Genomic DNA, 17,646 nt, shown 5'->3' on the forward strand with positions numbered 1-17,646 from the left:
CTGTGGATATGCATCAAGTGACTATTCTGTTAGAAAAGAGTGTCCCAAAGATGAAACATGACAGTTTATCATTTATTCCTACATGTTCTTGTGGGAACACCTATTATGACCAGACCTGGGCTGCAAAGATGAGTAAATTGCAGCCCCTATGGAAGGCCTGGGCTTCCTAGTCCAGCCTCCTTTGTGATTAGGGAGGGCCTCTATGATCATGCTTTTAAACACAGTGTCTCTTGTTCATTGTCATATATGAGGTTTAAGTGATTTCAGTTTGCAGCCCTGCCTCATGTAAACAACAGCAACTTTGGAATCAGGAAGACTTGGATTCGATTTCTGTGTCCTTTACAAGTTTTGTGTGATGAGTCCCTCTTAACCACTGTTTCCTCATCTGTGAAATGGGATCATTACTTTTCATAGAGTGGTTCTGAAGATGAAATGAAGTGACATGGGAGGAATGACCAGCCCAGGGCTTGGCCCATGGGAAGTACGCTGTAAGGGGCTCTCTTTCATCCTCCCACTAGCCTGTACATGCTGCACAAGCAAAGACTGTGGTTTCCATTAATTTCTCACACATCCATACTGGTTCTCCCCACTGCACCCCAGTTTACCCTACTGATCAATGACATTATTATTATTATCATTATCAACTATGAATTGTCTACATTTAGTACTCTGCACCACCATTTTAAGTCTTAAGACTTAAATGACATTTAAATGACATTTAAGAGGCCAGTTTTTTCCTTTTAAAATCAAACCTTTGACGGGTGTACAATCTCACTTTTTACCAATGTTAAAGAAATTCTCTTCCCTTTTCTCTGTCATATTTTGTTAAACTCAGGACAAAAGAAATATCTCAAAAAGAGACTGACATGGATAGAAAACAATTTATTAAACACAGGACAGTGACAGTGAATATAAAACGTAAAATCCAATATGCAGGTGGGGAAAACCTCTAGAGAGCTAAGAGGATCTCCACAGAAAACAACCAACATGAATGCAGGCTTAAGAGCTTCTGATGCACCTGGTCAGATGTACATGCCTGGCTCTTGTCCCCAGAATCTTATAAACACAGGCACAAAGCATACATGCATACATTCACATTCACCCCACCCTCCTTATCAAACCCTTTAGCCCTATCTGCCTCACTCTAGGTCTCGAAGGCCTCCAAAGGAAAACTTTCTGCCTAAGCAATTCACAAGGTCTTTAAAATCCCAGCATGCACTGCCCCTCCCCCGCTTTCTGGGTTTACAGTAGCTGTCCATTAAGGGCCTTTTACTTCCTGAGGTGGGTTGGAAAACAGTTGGCTTCTTTCTTCATGGTCCACTTATTTGCCATTAGGCAATCAAGAGGCTGGCTTCTCCCTCCACCGTCCACTTATTAGGTTCAAACTTCCCCAGCTATGGGAACTTGGTTGTTGCTTTGAGGACATTTCATGCTTCAGGTCAGTAGAAATCAAAAGGAAACCCTGTACAGGATGCAATGATGAAGATATTATCCAATTAGGGGTGTGTCTGGGTTTGCCTAACGGGTGAGGGAGAGAGGGTTGCTTTACCAGGGCTGAAGGCAGCAAGCCTTCCCCAATTCCTGCCCCCATTGTGCGAGGTCCTCAGATGAAGAAAGAGCCACTCTAGATGTGACTTAAGCAATGGGAGGTGGGGAGGTCAGAAGAGAGAAGAGGGAGGCAGGGAGGTAAGAAGGAATATGAAGTACCACAAAGATGTGAGATTCTTTCCAAAACTTATTTTCACCTCTCCAAACAAAAGGAATGTCAAAATAAAAGGGAAAAAAGGTATTATGATTTCCTGGTTAATAATGATTACCCAGGAAACAGCTTTCAGTAGATCCCTGAGCTTAGAGGAGGGTCTGTAGATGGAAGCCCACTGACTGGGAGAATCAGAAGAGCCAATCTGGCCCTAGCCATCCCTTTTTCTTTTTGTGATATTATTGTTGTACTGGGGGTACACTGTGACATTTACAAAAGTGCTTACGAGGTACCATAGCTGAATTTGCCCCCTCCATCATTCTCTTTTATTCTCCTCTCCCCCCATTCTGGCATAGTTTCAACAGGCCTCATTTTTCCATTTCTATACATGAGTACATAATATTTTTTTTCCACCATATTCACTGTCATACAACCTTTCCTTTATCTTCCCCCTCCCACTGGTAACAACTCCCACACAGGACCTGTTTTACCTTCCTGTTCTCTGTTTTTGGAAAAAGACATTTCTGTTTGTTTAGCATAGCTATACAGGGAGTTTCATTGTGACATTTCTGTGTATATATGTATTATATCCTGAATTAGTGTATTTTCTAGTCATCCCCTTTTCTAGCTAACCAAGCCATTTCACCTCTCTGTGTCTTACTTTCCTCATCTATAAGAAGAGATTAATAATTCTACCTTACAGCTTGATTTATGGAGCAAATAAAGTGCATTCAAGAGTATCTTTTGGTACCATAAAATGAATACATTCAGCTGCTAAGTGATATTGGACTTGGTCTGACTTAAACTACATTGTCAATTGCAAGCTTTAAGAGCTAAAAATTTTGTTTGTAAAATTCTTTGGGGTGGGAAAAAGCAAAGCAGAAAAACAACAACAAACAGTAACAGGCTTATTTTATTGTGAAAAGAAATGGGCCAATTAAGAGAAGATTAAAAATCTTACCTCAAGAACTTCAATATCTGAATTGACGAATGAGATTTTGTGTGGGTTTGGAAGAGGAAATCCTTGCTGCAATTTGGCTAAAACACAGAAAAAGATATAAGATAACTGGGTCCCTGGGCACAGACTGGGGTTTGAATTCAGAGCTTCTCACTTGCTGAACAGGCACTCTATTGCTTGAGCCATACTTCTGTCTCTGGCAGACTTTTTAGCAAAAGACAAATAAGCAGTTTTTAATAAGTTATCTTTTCATTCTTTCTGATAGTTTACCACAGTGTTTTCCTGGAAGAATTATTGATTAGTCTGAATTTAATAAAAATGCATCAGCAATTATGTGCTTTTGGACACCAGAAAAATGCTTGCAAAATTTTCTGTATTCTCAGCTTATATTTTGAAAATACCTAATTAGTGAGTCCTGGAAACATTTTGAGGTCTAATATAAAAAATATTTTAACTGAGTCAATGTCTGAATGCTGCTGTTTGTGGATAATCATAGTTTGGGGAGAGATCCAGGATTATCATTCATTAAACTGTCCAGACAGCAGTACTTGCATAAGAACCACAGAGATGTTTCCTGGGAAATCATTTCCTTTCTAGTTGACCTCGAGGAGACTCTCTGTCTAAGGACATTAGTTTCAACCTTCTTAATTCAGCCAGAGTTGGCAATTCTTGTTACTACCAATGCTTGGACCCTGAATAACTAATTTTGCAAGTCTGTGGATGACACTGTAAATTTCTGGTTCTGGCCTGGATTTATAATACCACTCTAAAAGTACAGATTTCAAGGCAAAAGGTCCCAAGCCAGCCCTAACATTTAGCCAACGTAAAAGTCACATTGTTTCCCGAGAATCCCTTACTGTTGGCCAGTGGGAGGACTCCAAAGTGAAGAATGGAGGACAGAATATTCTCAAACCTCAAGACCTGAAATGAAAGAGGAAACCCAATCATTTGTCAAAGCAAGGCACGTTGAAAGCCCTGTGCCTGGTTTGGATGTGTACTTTTCTAGAACTTACCTGGATAGAAAGCAGTAAGTACACTTTCCCAAGATTTTATGTACTAGCTTTGTGGGAAGCCATATTACAGAGTGTTCCACTTTTCCCCTTGAGGATGGACACTTCTGTTGGTGACAGCAGAGACACAGGGATCACATGGCAGCAGCAAATGTAGTAGCGTAGATGTCCACCAGGCAAGATGCTGGAGAACTAATAGATTGCTCACTTAGCAGCCTTCCTTCTATTTACTGGAAACCTCAACACAGGAGTTCCTTTGCATTGTATTATGTGCTGAATTTAATGGCATCTGAACACCCAATTTATAGTTAATAAATGGCAGTAATTGGATAGCCTAAGCAAAGTGTATGTTTCTTAGAAAATTCAGGAATTAAAAAAATAAATGGGCCAAGATGAACATCAATTCATTCAGTGTACACTTTTTATCATCTATACACTTTTTGCAGCTTAGCAAGTATGCCTTTTTTTTTTTTTTTTGGCAGTACTGGTGTTTGAACTCAAGGCCTTGTGCTTGCAAGGGAGGAGCTCTATCACTTGAGCCACTCCTCCAGGCATTTTTGATTTAGTTATTTTTGGGATAGGGTCTCACATTTATTCCCCAGGTTGGCCTGGAGTTTGATCTCCTATTTTACACTTTTGCACCACCAAGCCCAGCTTTTATTGATTGAGATAGGGTCTTGCTGACTTTTTGCCTGGGCTGGCCTCAAACTTTGATCCTCCTGATCGCTACCTCCTAAGTAGCTAAGATTATGGGTATGAGTCACATGCCCTGCCACCTGATGTTGGGAAAGTTACTTACTCCCTGGGCCTCACTTTCTTCAACTGTAAAATAAAGATAACAGTAGTAATATGTAATAACAGTCTCACGGTTGTCAGGGTTAAAGAAGTCAGTTGCTTAAAATGCCTGGTATTAACCATTGCCATTTTTCCCTTGAAAAAACACTGTGTTGTTGATACTAAGCAACACAGTTCACTGAGCTTAGAGGCGTGTGCCACCACACCCAGCCCCAATACTGGTATTTTAGACCTTTGTGTTTTTCATGAATGATCCGATCTATTATCCATCTTACAGACACTGTTGTTCCTGGCTCTTACTCTTTCTGAGCTGAAAATCAGCATGGTGGCACCCTCCTGGGATCCCAGCTACACAGGAGTCCATAGGTATGAGGATCAGGTGTGAGGTTGGTCCCAGGCAAAAACATGAGGCCCTACCAAAAAATAAGGTTGGGGGTGTTGCTCAAGGGGTAGAGCACCTGCCTAGGAAGTGTAAGGTCCTGAGTGCAAATCCCAGTGGCATAAAAAAACATCAAATGAGTCAGTAAACAAACATCTATTTATCTGCTTTGACCTACTGGCTAAATCTTCTGACTTAATTGGCCAATTTTTCTCCTAGATATATTCCTATCTTATAGGAATGTTTCTTACCATGTTTCTTTTGAACAAATGACTTGTTCAAGGGCACACAGCCTATAAATGGGACGTCACTCTTAACAATTTGATCTCAGAGTTTATTCATGAAACTATTATGCTATAATATTCTTTGACAGTAACTGAAATAATTATTATAAATATAAAACCAAAGGCTATCTTTATTTAATTCTGACCAGGTAGTCAGTGTGCTAAGTAGATTCTTATAAAATTCCAGTGAATCCTCTCAACATCCCTGAGGTTCTAATCCTCGGCTCCACACCTGCGCTCACTGTCTATTCTAATTGCTTTTTCTCTATAATTTTTCTCAGTACATACATTGTATATTTGCTTATTGTCTGCACCCTTACCTGATCACACACGTATGTGCACTCTCTCACACATTCTAGAACAGGGTTTCTGAGTTGCGGCACTGTTGACCTTTTGGGATGGATAATTCTTTGCAGTGGGGAGCTCTTTTGTGCACTGTGGGATGTTTGGCAGCGTCTCTGACCTTTGTCCCTCAGCATCCTCTTCCCACCCCAGATTGTAACAACCAAAAATGCTTCAGGTATTGCCAGGTGTCCCCGAGGGGCTAGCTAAGTGGACCTGAGTTGAAAACCACTGCCCTAGAATGTAAGTGCCATGAATGTGGATAACTTCTGTTTTGCCTACAACAGAGCCAGGATCAATAAGTGTCTGTAAATGAGTGAATAACTCTAAGAATTAATATTTATGTAGGGCCGAGCATGAACTTGGCTTAGCTTTACCCAGGCAATTCTGGTAGCAAAACCCACACTCTTAGCTTCTCTATGACAATGCTATCCATGAAAGCATGCAGTGATTTGGCTGATGTTCTTAAAGTTTGGGGGAAGGGGACTCCCAAGTTGCTCCTCAGGTGTCCACTCCCAAGCAGGGGTCACCAGGCTGGGCTCCCCCACTCACGAAGGTACCTATAGTGCCCAGCCTTGACCTAATGTTAAGAGATAGGTAGAAAGCAGGGAGAACAAGTCCAGTCAATGTCTGCTAATTTGCATATAGCCTCTTTCTTTTGTAATAAGTATAACTCGAGGATTATTTGATCTAGAAAATAAAAGCTCCATGAGAATCTATTTACCTAGCATTGCACAATATCTTCAGTCTTTTCAAATTCTTTTTAAAGCCTTTCTGCATAAATAAAAGCACATTTGAGAGTTAATGGGCTTGCTGCACAAGTAGCTACATGGAGAATTTCAAAGCTAAAATCTAGAGTCATGGAACACTCAAGGACTCGGACACACAGGAACCAATCTACCTATGCTTCTGTATAGGAGGTTTCTCATTCTTTCTTTGCCAAGGAACCCTGAGAGCTCTGACTCCTACCTTAATATCACTGCGATTAGACTCTGGCAAAGAGAGGCGGAATCTGAAAGAAGACGGGAAAAGGTTAAAGGAGGCTAGATTTAAAAACAATACGAAATGAAAAAAGAAAGTGAATCTTTTAGCTCAAAATTCACTTTTTTTTTTAAAACACACACAAACTTGGCAGGTAATCATGTCTATTTTATGTTTTACCCCTGTATTTTGCTGCTTATGAAGCAGAGCAGGAGGGCTGCGGGCATGGCTCAAGGGGTGGAGCAATTGCCTAGCAAGTGTGGGGCCCTGAGTTCAAATCCCAGTAATGTTAAAAACAACAAGAAACAAACATAAAAAACTAAAAAAACAAAAGCAAACAAACACAACCCCCCCCCAAAAAAAAAAAAAAACCCAAAGCAGAGCAGGAACTAGCAGAAGCTTTGGATCTGCCTCCAGTGTGGCTTCCCAAGTGCATTTGCCTACATATGGGACTTACTGTTGACAAGTTGTAACATTGCAGGACAATGTTAAGAAATAGTTTTCAGGGCTCCTGGCTCTAAGTTCAACCTTAAAACTCTCTTGAGTCCTTATTGTAATACCAGTCTACTTGCTGGAGAACCTCAGTCTAGGTGTTCCCTCATCTGAAATAATCCCTGGTCTGAGGTGTCCCCCTCAGTCTAGGGGCCACCTCTCTGAAGACCGTGTCACCCACACTATTTTTAAAGCTGTTCAATCATAGCACACGAAGGAACACAAGCTAGGAAAGCTATCTGATGGGAACAGCGGCATAGGATGATGGTTAGTGGAATACCTGAGTCTGAGCCCCATTTCTGCCTATAACTCTGCAGACTTCCTAATCTTTCTGGAGCCTAATTTTCTCTACTCTGACACACATGTACAGGAAAGCAATGAGAGTCAACTCCCTGTATAGCTATCCTTATCTCAACTAGTAAAAACCCTTGGTCCTTCCTATTACTGCTTATACTCTCTCTTCAACAAAATTAGAGATAAGGGCAAAATAGTTTCTGCCTGGAAGTGAGGGGGTAGGGGGGAGAGGGAGGGGGTGGAGTATTAAGGGGGGGGGGAAGGGGGGAGAAATGACCCAAACATTGTATGTACATATGAATAAAATAAAAAAAGGATATGAATAATATGTGCCTATTGACCCATAATGAAAATTGAATGAGATAATGCACATGAAATGTTTAGAATTGTGCCTAGCATGTCCTTACCATTCTAGAAATGTGAGTCGATTTTATTATGAGTAGAAATGCCAAAGGCCAGCACATAGCATCTTTGATATTCTTTGTAAAATACCAAGAGAACAATGGCTGTAGGTCCAGGGGGTCAGAGATCCCTCTCCTTGCCATATCCCAGGTAAGAATGGATGGCAGTATGACCTGATGTTTATATTTTATGGGGATTTTCATAAGAAACCTACAGGCCATCATTCCCTTCTTCCCAATTTTGCTTAAGGGCTGATCCATATGTAGCCCTCCCAATAGATAGGCTTGGTTTTCAATGCAATAGTACTGGTAATAGGAACAAATAGTAAGTAGTAGGGAAGACTTCCTGATTTTGCAGGTGGGGAAACTGAGGGCCAAAGAGGGGAAATGTTAATGGTAGACTTGGGACAGGAACTCAGGTTTCCTGATGCCCATCCTAGACACCCCTTTCATTAAAGGATACTATCTCATCTTGCTTTCTCCCTTAGCTTTGAATGGCTCATTTTTGCCCAGGTCTAGAGCTACACTTGTTTCAACCTTCAACTGGCTTTCTCTTGTCTTCAGTCTTGATCCTCTCCAATCCATCTCCTACACCATCACCAAGTGAGATGTATTCAGGCATGTCTGGTGAGAACACTTCTGATCAAAATTTTTAATGGGCTGTGTTAAAGTCCATTATATGGACTTTATATGGCATATGAGACTTCCTGTACACTCATGGTTGCCTCTTCTGCCTCATCTCTTGACTTTCTACCCTGACTTTTATCCTCCCTAACTCTGAACTGCTTCATGCTATGCTGTTTTATTTATCAGGCACTATAGTCCTGAGGTTAAAAAGGTATTGGCTTCAAAACACATACCAAAAACTCCTAAAAAATTATGTCTGCAAAAAGTAACATTATGTGTCATTGCAATACACCACTGCTCATAGCTAGACAGAAATTACACTTAATGTAGACTGCATTTGAAGATATGCAATATATTTTAGGTCAGAGTCTCCAAACATTAGAAGGCGCTGAAGACAAACTTAAAGCAACTGCAAGTCATTTTCTTGAAGATTCCATGACACTTTTGACCTTCCTGCCTTCATGCACTAAGTTCGTTTTTTCTGGTCTTTGGTCTTTCCTTTTCTCTTTGATTAATTCTCCTTTTATTCTGCTAAGACTTAAATCAAGTGTTACCCCATCCAAGACTCTTTCTATGACTATGTTTTCTGAGGTACTGAGTTTGAATTCAGAGCTTTGCACTTACAGGGGAAGGGCTTTACCAGTTGAGCCATGCATGCATCCAGTCTCTATGACTACTTTTGAAGAGCAGATTTTCACAGAAGAGGTATGTTTGCTTATTATCTGCCAATGTCATGTTTCCATGAGTTAGATTTGGAGATAGCTTCAAATTGATAACTAATAATAAAAACAAGAAAAACAGTCTAGTCTGGCAAAGGATCAGAGATGATATCATTAGCATTGGGAAGGGAGGACCAGAATCTGCAGGACATATAGAAGGTACTTGTGAGGAACGTGAGGGGATGCGTTCCCCTGGCCACACTGTCTTAGGATGGGCAAACCTAGTTATCTAGTTTGCAAATTCAACCTACATAATGGTGGAACACACTTGTGAGTTTCCTTCGTTTTCTCTCATTTACAAACCCAAGCCACACCTGGCCACCTCAGGACCTCCTGCTATGAGTAACTGTGCTTGGGGTTCCCCATGACCCAGGCTATCCTTTTCTTCTGGGGCCAGATTTATTTCCTAGTTCTCTAGGCACTCTTACCTATTTGTTTACTAGTAGACTTGTTACTAACTGCAGAGAAACAGATGGGACAAAGAGCCAAGTCTCCTTGCTCCTCAGCCCGCTAGGGGGCGCCTGACTGCAGTCCTTTGACTTCATCTTCTACCAGGCCAACTTAACTGTGTAAAGCCCTGTTATTACAGAACCAGAGTCCTTGGGAAAGAAGAGAGCTCAAATAGCCCTGCCTTGCAGATGTATAATAGTCTATCTTGGGCTGGGGTGTAGCTCAGTGATAGAGCACCTGTTTGCAAGCATGAGGTTCCATCTCTAGCAACAACAACAACACATACACACACTCAGCCAATTTAAAACATTTTTTTATAGAAGATTTATTGCTTGGATTGAAAAGCAACCCAGAGCAAAAGTGCAAACTCTTAAGCACAGCAAAACATCATTCATGATCTTGGTCAAAATGACAAAAATAACAAAGGGCATGAGTCAAGGTCAAATATCACAGGTATTAACAGTGTTACTCCTTCAACCCTGTGCCCAGGGAAGACACCACTCAATACCCTGTGGAATTTTGTTTCTATCTGCCTAGACTACAAACTCCTTTAGGGAAGGGATCCAGTCTTAACAACTCTATTCCCAGGACCGGGTGCAGATCTGGCTCACTCAGGCACTAAGTGTGGATTTATTAATTGACCATCCAGAAGGTATTTCTTTTCTTTTTTTTGAGACACAGTTTTCTATGTAGCCCAGACTAGCCTTGAACTCACTGTCCTCCTGTCTTGGCCTCCTGAGTGCTGCCTTTCGGGTACATGCCATTATACCTGGCCAGAAGATATTTCTTGAACACCTAACACAATGTCACTACTGGGATGGATGCTGGAGACATGACTGTAAGCAAAACCAGTCACAGCCACTGTTCTCACAAAAGCTCACTGCCTAGTGGGGGGCAGTCAACAGTCAAAGAATCCCACCAATTAAGGTTTAATTACAAATTGAGATAAATGTCCTGAAGGAAAGAAACAAGTTCATTGACTCAAATGATAGGGGAACTTGACTTGACTTGGTAGATGTGGGAAAGTTCCCAAGGAAGGAATAGTCAAACTGAGACAGGAAGGATAAGTAGGATTCAAAAGGCAAAATAGTGAAGAAAGAGGGAAGAGGTTAGGACAGGCTGCAAAGGCCCCAGGGAGGGAAAAGAGAGCGGCAGAGAGCACAGTAAGATGATACTGGAAAGGCAGACAGAGTTGACCAGGCTGGGTAAGTCTCATCATGCTGAGATTTTGATTTTGATTTGAAGAGCAAGGAATCCACTGAAGGTTTTTCACAAGAGAGATGAGGGCTGTGTTTTGTAAATCACACTCTGGCTGCAGCATGGAGAAAAAGACTGGCAGGCTAAGGGTTTTCCCAGTGCTCATTCTATTCTCAGTAATGTGATAGGCAATGTAAAGAATTTAATTTGTGCTCATAATTATGAGGGATACAGAGAAGCCATGTAGGAAGCAATTAGAGGACAATACAAAGCAGTGTGGACTCCAGCATTCCTTTGTGGCTAGAGGAAAAGTCTTGGGTGGGGGAGAGAAGCTGCCTTTTGAGAGAGGTGCTCTGTGTATACCTCTAGCATGTCCCTTAGCACCTAGTCTTGCAATTGCCTGTCGATCTGAGTTTCTTTCCCAGCTTGTGGGCCTGGCATGTAGGAACTATTGTCCTCTCTACTGTCTGTGTTTAGAACAGTGCAGGGCACACAAGGGTTGCTCAATAAATTCTTATTGATGGATGCATAAAGAGGTGAGCAGAAAAAGGAGATGGGGGGAGTACTAGAATGTGGTTCATGCTGAAGTTGAGGCTGTTGAAAGCAAAGTGTTCATGCCAGGCAAATGGGGAAGTTGAAGAGCTTGAAAATCCCTGGCTGTGGATTTAATCTGCAATGAAAGGTTTTTGGTGTTCTTTTGAGGATACTAAAGTACCCTTGTAGTAGGCTAGAGTTCCCTTGTGTTTTAACCTGAGTGCCTTCTGCAGCCTTGAAATTCTCCTGAGTCTGGGAGAAGGATCCATTTGAGGTTTTCTCTGCTAATGGAGGCCACCCCACCATAGCATTTCTTCTGCCCTGGCTTTGACAGTGACTCAGGGGAAGGGTGCAGGTAAGGGTCAGCCAGATGCCCAGTCTGAGCTCCAGTGACCTGTCTAGAGAAGCACTCCAATAGAAACTGTGAGCCCATGTTGCCTGCACATGCCTTTTTTCCTGGGTTTCTGTCCAGATGGCTCATGTTGGCAAATATTTACCTGTTCACATTTCAAGGAGTGGAGTTAGGCGGTGATTCCATCTGCTGCTATCCAGCTGTTTTGGCATTCTCTGACTATGCTGCTTGGGAGAGGTTGTAGGGTGTGTGTGTGTGTGTGTGTGTGTGTGTGTGTGTGTGTGTGTGTATTGTGTGTGATAGTAGTGGGGCGAGGTACAGTTTGGGAATGTCCAGAGTTTCAATCATAGCAATGTCAAAAAATGTGCCTCGAGTTTTGCATGTGATTAAGAAGGTTAGATTTAAGTCATCTAGATGAAGACCAAAAAAAGGAAAACTGTCATTGAACTTGGTCTCTGAATTACTCTACAAAGTGTCTCCTATGTGACCCAGCCTGAGCTGGAGGTGCCTCCAAACAGAATTGGGTTTGGAATACAAGACTCCATTGCAGATACAGCAATAAGAACCTGCTTTATGACTCTGAGGGGCAACTCAATAGCTTTTTGAGACCGTCCTGATTTGTCATGTGTCTGGGGATCAGTTTCTCCCTCTTATGTGGACAAGCTTGGATCCTAGAATGGGAAAAGGGAATGAAGTGCCATGACCATAATCAGTGTCTGCGCTGGGTGTTGGGCTGAATGCTTTACATGAATTATCTCATGTTACTGGTACAACAGCCTGATGGAGAGCTGTGCTGTTTGGCTGATGAGGAAACTGATATGTAAAGAGGTGAAGTAATTTGCTCAAGGCCACACAGCCAGCAAGTAACCAAAGCAGAATCCAAATCCAGATATGCCTGATTCCAGAGGCTGTGCTCCTAAGCAGACATACCCAAAGAGAGCAAGTTCAATATTAACATTTCTAGCTTTTACCTTCTTTGTCCTTTCCTCCTCTTGATTCCAATAAGAAAAGAGCTAAGGGCCTTTTCCATTTCAGGACACCCAGTTGCATCTCTTCTTTCTCTTTTTTCAATACTCAGTACTGAGAAGGGACCTGTTGCCTGTTTCAATTTTGCATGACTCTGTATTCATGGGTTTCCTCTTTTGAGTCAGGATATTTATTTCCTAGGTATTATTTTCTACGTCTTACCTTTTCACTATGTCAAAGGCAGGATAACATAAGAATTAAATACTCATGAATTTGAAAATGGGTCCAACTTCTGGCTAGGCCATTCAATAGCTCTGTGACCTTGAGCTAATTGTTTAACCTCTATGCACTATCAAAGGGGATAATAACACCCACCTCCATCCAGGATTGTTCATGTAATTTAAAGCCACTTATATGAGCACTGTGTCAGGTTTTGGGGATGCAGAGTTGTAAGATTTAAGTTAAATAATATAGGTGTTGTGCTGAGCACAGGACCCAGAAGACAAGCAAGGCTCAGTAATAAAGAGGAGTCACAAATTGTGTATTTCTCGCATAGCCAGGAGACAGGGGAGTGACATGTCTTCTGAATAGGGACACCCTTGAAATGCTCTTATAAGGAATGAAGGTGTAGTCTGGTGATAGAGCACTAATCTAGCCTGTGAGGCTCTGGATTTGATCCCAAGCACTGCTGGGGGAAAAAAATGACCTTGCTAACTCTGGCTGAGGCTAGCCTGAAAATTCTAATAATAGTTATAATCAACATTTCTTCAGCACTTAACATGCATTTTACATGTATAAACTCACATTGTAACAACAACTGCCTGCATTAGAGCACAGCATCATTTTGTAGAGGAGAAAATGGAGATCCAGAGAGATCAAGTAACTTGCCTGAGACTACACAGCTAAGAAAGGGTAGGGCTAGAATCTGAACAGAGCTAGACTGACACCCAAGCTTGTCATCTCACTGTCTGTCTAAAGCCACCCCTTTTGAGTTAATCTCTGAATTCTTCACTTATGTCTATGCAGCCAGCCCTGAGTGCCTCCAGGAAGAGACATATTGAGGCACAGGATGGTTAGAAAGGCTGTGCTATGCTATTATTTGGAGACCTTGCCTTATCTGGTTCTTCTCAAGATTGTCCCACTGATCCCCACCCACGTTCCTTCTTTCTAGCTGCATCCTCTGACATTAGCCAAGACCAGACTAGCTCATCCTGAAATGTAGCATTGAGAGTCCAGGAGTGGAGGAGCCGGCTGGGGCAGCTATGTGGGAGGCAGGGCTGCTGCTCCCTCTACCTAAGGCCAAGGCTGCCTTTCAGCACAAATTCAGCAAGTTTGCAAAGTCTTGCTCTCAGGTTGGCTGCCTTGGCCTGATGAGGCCTATTCTGCTACAACCACCACTGCAGAAGCCATTCTCAAATTCAGTGCAGCCTGTACAATGGGACAGGCCTTATCTCAGAAGGACCCAGGACTTGATTGAATGCCTTACAGTCTCCAGCTAGAAATTTCTCATGATTTTTTGAAGCAGGGAGTCCCACATTTTCATTTTGCAGTTGGCCCCCCAAATTATATAGCCAACCCTACTCAACCCACTAAGACATCAGGGCAATGGGAAGCCTCCCAAGTCTTGAATCTCAAGAAGCCCTCCTAGGGAATGGACCGCAAAGTAGGAACCCTAATTTCAGAGTTCATGTTCATGAGGTCAAAACATGTTGAGAAATGTAGGAAGCTGGAGAATGAATTCACACATTTCTTGTGAATTTAGTGGATGAAAATCAGTATTTTTCTAATTACTCCCATAAATAATCACAATACCTACTGATTGCCCTGTTGCTTCTAGTAGGAATGTTAGAGAGGGTTAGATTCACTGAAGAGAGAAGGAACCTGGTCTCCCTGCTCCTGAAGGTCTATCTACCTGCTTGCCCCAAGTCTAAAATCCCATTCTCATGAAAGCCTTCCTTCAGATCCTGCCAACAACACAGACAACTGCTCAAACATAGGCCTTGCTTCTTTCTACCTTTGCCTGGATAGCCTCATCCCTCCTCTCTCCACCCCTCCAGATTCCAGCCTCTTTCTCCTATCTGCCCTTTCCCCTCTGTCTTCCATAGACTGAGGACTCACCTGTACTCATAGCTCAAGGCTTAGGAATATCTAGTCTTATTCTCTCCCCCCCTTTCCTCTAGCCCACCTCTGATGCTGCCAAGTTCTCACTCTGAGCCTTTCCCTCCTTGTCCTTCTGCTTTCCATCTTCCCACCTATTAGAACTGCCACATGGAAGGGCACCCATCATGGCTTCAGTTTCATCAGCCTGGTCTCCTATAGACACAGGCACCTTACGACCTTTGAGCACCTGAGGCACTTTTGCCTCAGGAGGTGTGTTGTTTCCTTAATTCTTTTTGAAATTCTATTTCACAATCATGTTCATAGAAAATAAATATAATCAAATTTAGATTGTATTATTTTTTCCCCTTTTTTATGGCAGTAGTGGGGTTTGAACTCAGGACCTCATGCTTGCTAGGCAATCTACCACTTGAACCACACCACCCATAGTCCTTTTGACTTTTGCTTGTTTTCCAGACAGGGTCTTGAGCTTTTGCCTGGGCTGCCCTTGGGTGGGATCCTTCTACTTCTGCTTGCCAAATAGCTGGGATCACAAGCATGTGCCACCAAACCAGTCTTTATGCCTGGCCTGGCCTGGAACCATGATCTTCCCGTCTCCACCTCCCTAGTAGCTGGGATTGCAGATATGCACCACTGTGCATGCCCTGGGTTGGTACTTTTTTTAAATTCTTATTTTAAAATATATGAAAACATTTTCATGGGTCCTTAAATCATGGCTGGCTTCAGGTGCTGTGTCTGCTGAGCCCCTTGAAGAAGTCAGCTCTGCTTTCAGGGTAGATAAATTTGAGTAAAACCTCCTGGGAGCCTTTCTCTCTGGGAAATCATACTACAAGTACTTTTATTGTATTCTTTTTATTGGAAAAAGTATAGTTACAAAGAATATTTTTATGAAAAAGAAACAATCTTATAATCCTATAGCTTGATTCTTTTCACTTTCTTGTTCAGTTGTGAAGCTATTTTATACAATTGTTTATGTAGTTGTAGTCTGTTTTTTCAATTGAATGTGATTTTATTGAAAACATTTTCCATCTTTCTCCCTTCCTTCCTTCCCTTTTCTTCATTTCTTCTTTCTTTCATGGTACTAGGGATTAGAACACATGGCCTTGCACATGCACTGAGCTACATCCCCAGCTGGGGCTATTGCTATACAGCTCAGGCTGATTTTTGAACTTGCTATGTTGCCCAGGCTGGCCATGAACTTGTGATCTTTCTGCTTCTACCTCCCAAGTGCTAGGATTATAGGCATGCATCACCATTCCCAGACATGTTCCATGTTTCTACAACAGTTTTCATAACTACTTAGTTGACTTATGAAGACGGACTCACTTTCCCTCTATTGGTTTCCCAATTATTTTCTGACTCTGCTTTCAGTCTACTTTATTGCTTTCTTTCTTTTTTCCTTCCATGAGTTTAGTTGGGACCATGATCTTTCTGTAAATTCTCCCCCACATAGTTTGACTTATGACTTCAACTGTCAGCATTATATCTCTGAGGAAAACAGACTTTTAGGATGGGTCTTCCAAATGGAAATCAGAGTTCAATGACCTATGTGTATGACCTATTTGTGCCCTCTCACACTGTATCACCTGCTTTTGAAAGCCAACTTGGCCATAGCCCAAGATCCTGTTAAAGTCTAAATCCTAGTAATGGGACCTGATCATCCTGTAATAGGATAAAACAAATTCAAAATTTTATAACACAATTCTTAGATAAGTGCATACTTTGAAATGACCTGGTTCATTACAAACAAAGTGCTTAACTGGCTCATTCATGTTCACACTCTTCACTTGCTCCCTTAATGGTTACTTGGTCTCTAGGGTTTGTTGACTTGCTTGTTACCAAAGTTTCCAACAGTTAAATCAATTGATCTTACCTGTTCAGAGACAAGGAACAGATCAGTCTTTGTCCCAAAATAGCCAAGCCAACACTGGTACTAGCAACCTGCAGACATCAAAAGCACTTGTTACTAAGATGAGTGACTGCCCGTTGGGACCACAGATACGATTTCTCGTAGTGAAAACATCATAAGCTCTATTTCCCTCATAGTGAAAAAGATGTTGGCCAGAAATAGCTCTTGTGGATAGGAAGAATAGATGCAAAGACTTACTACTTGAAGATCTTATTTAAATTAATATTTTCTTTCCTTCCAATCTTTCTTCTGTATGTACGTGTTGGTGTGTATGTGATTTTACTTTTCTTCTGTCAGACTACATTTAGGACTTCATCAAGTAAACGAGTTCTACCCTGATTGCTTTATTTCAAGGACAGCTTCAGTTACAGCTATCCATGTAACTGAAGTAGTGGGACAGGCACATGGGAAGTAGAGAGTAAGGAGAGTTTTTTATAGTGCATGGAGAGATGAACTGTAAAACCAAGGGAAACTTGGACCAACCATCTTCCTGAATAAACCCCTCTAGACTTCACCCACCCTCAGTTAAGACTAATTTCATCTGCTCTTAGTTACTTGCTTTAGTTGCCAATGGATAATACCTCTGGTAGGTGAGGCATGATGGTAAAAATTAGTAAAGTTTGAGCCAATCAGCTTTCCCCATGCCTCTGCCCATAAATAATCCCAAACCCTCTTTATGGGGAGGCAGGCTAGAGACTTGTTCTCCCATCTCCTCCTGTGGCTGCTCATGAATAAACTCATTCTCTTTTGCAAAATTCATCATCTCAGTAATTGGTATACTGCATAGCGGGCAAAACGGGCTTGGTTCAGCCACACTCCCATCTCTACTCTATCTTCACTCCTAATTGGGGAGCCCCCTCCACTCCAAACACTTCGAAGTTACTGGTTAACAGGAGTGGCATCGCAAGGTGCCCTCCTGTCTCTCCAGACTTACGAAGTCCATGGAGACGATGTGTTGCATAGTTGAGTTCTCGGGCTGGGTAAGCATGATAATGGAGGCAGGGATGTCCAGGGTGAAGTTGCCTGGCTGTAAGTTGATCACGGGAGGCTCTGTGGCCATGATCTTCAGTATGAATGGCTGGGACAAGATGTATATCTCTGCGATCTGCCCCGTGTAGAGAAAGAAATAGAGATGAAGA

At 42.0% G+C, this 17,646-nt stretch overlaps 1 protein-coding gene across 2 annotated transcripts in view; it reads right to left on the reverse strand.

Annotated features, from left to right (window-relative positions):
- Window positions 1-867: 867 nt before the first annotated feature.
- Window positions 868-17,646, reverse strand: part of Bpifc (BPI fold containing family C) — a 42,349-nt gene continuing 25,570 nt past the window's right edge. For both annotated transcript variants that reach the window (XM_074084312.1, XM_020183378.2), the window contains 6 exons: window positions 17,442-17,612; window positions 16,472-16,539; window positions 6,437-6,479; window positions 3,515-3,578; window positions 2,661-2,737; window positions 868-1,462 (listed from right to left, as the gene is read on the reverse strand). In XM_074084312.1, the coding sequence (XP_073940413.1) occupies window positions 1,340-1,462; window positions 2,661-2,737; window positions 3,515-3,578; window positions 6,437-6,479; window positions 16,472-16,539; window positions 17,442-17,612 (546 nt within the window). In that variant the 3' untranslated portion in view covers window positions 868-1,339. The remainder of the gene's footprint in view (window positions 1,463-2,660; window positions 2,738-3,514; window positions 3,579-6,436; window positions 6,480-16,471; window positions 16,540-17,441; window positions 17,613-17,646) is intronic.

The sequence above is a fragment of the Castor canadensis genome, chromosome 8 (assembly GCF_047511655.1).
Source record: "Castor canadensis chromosome 8, mCasCan1.hap1v2, whole genome shotgun sequence".
Taxonomy (NCBI): Eukaryota; Metazoa; Chordata; class Mammalia; order Rodentia; family Castoridae; genus Castor; species Castor canadensis.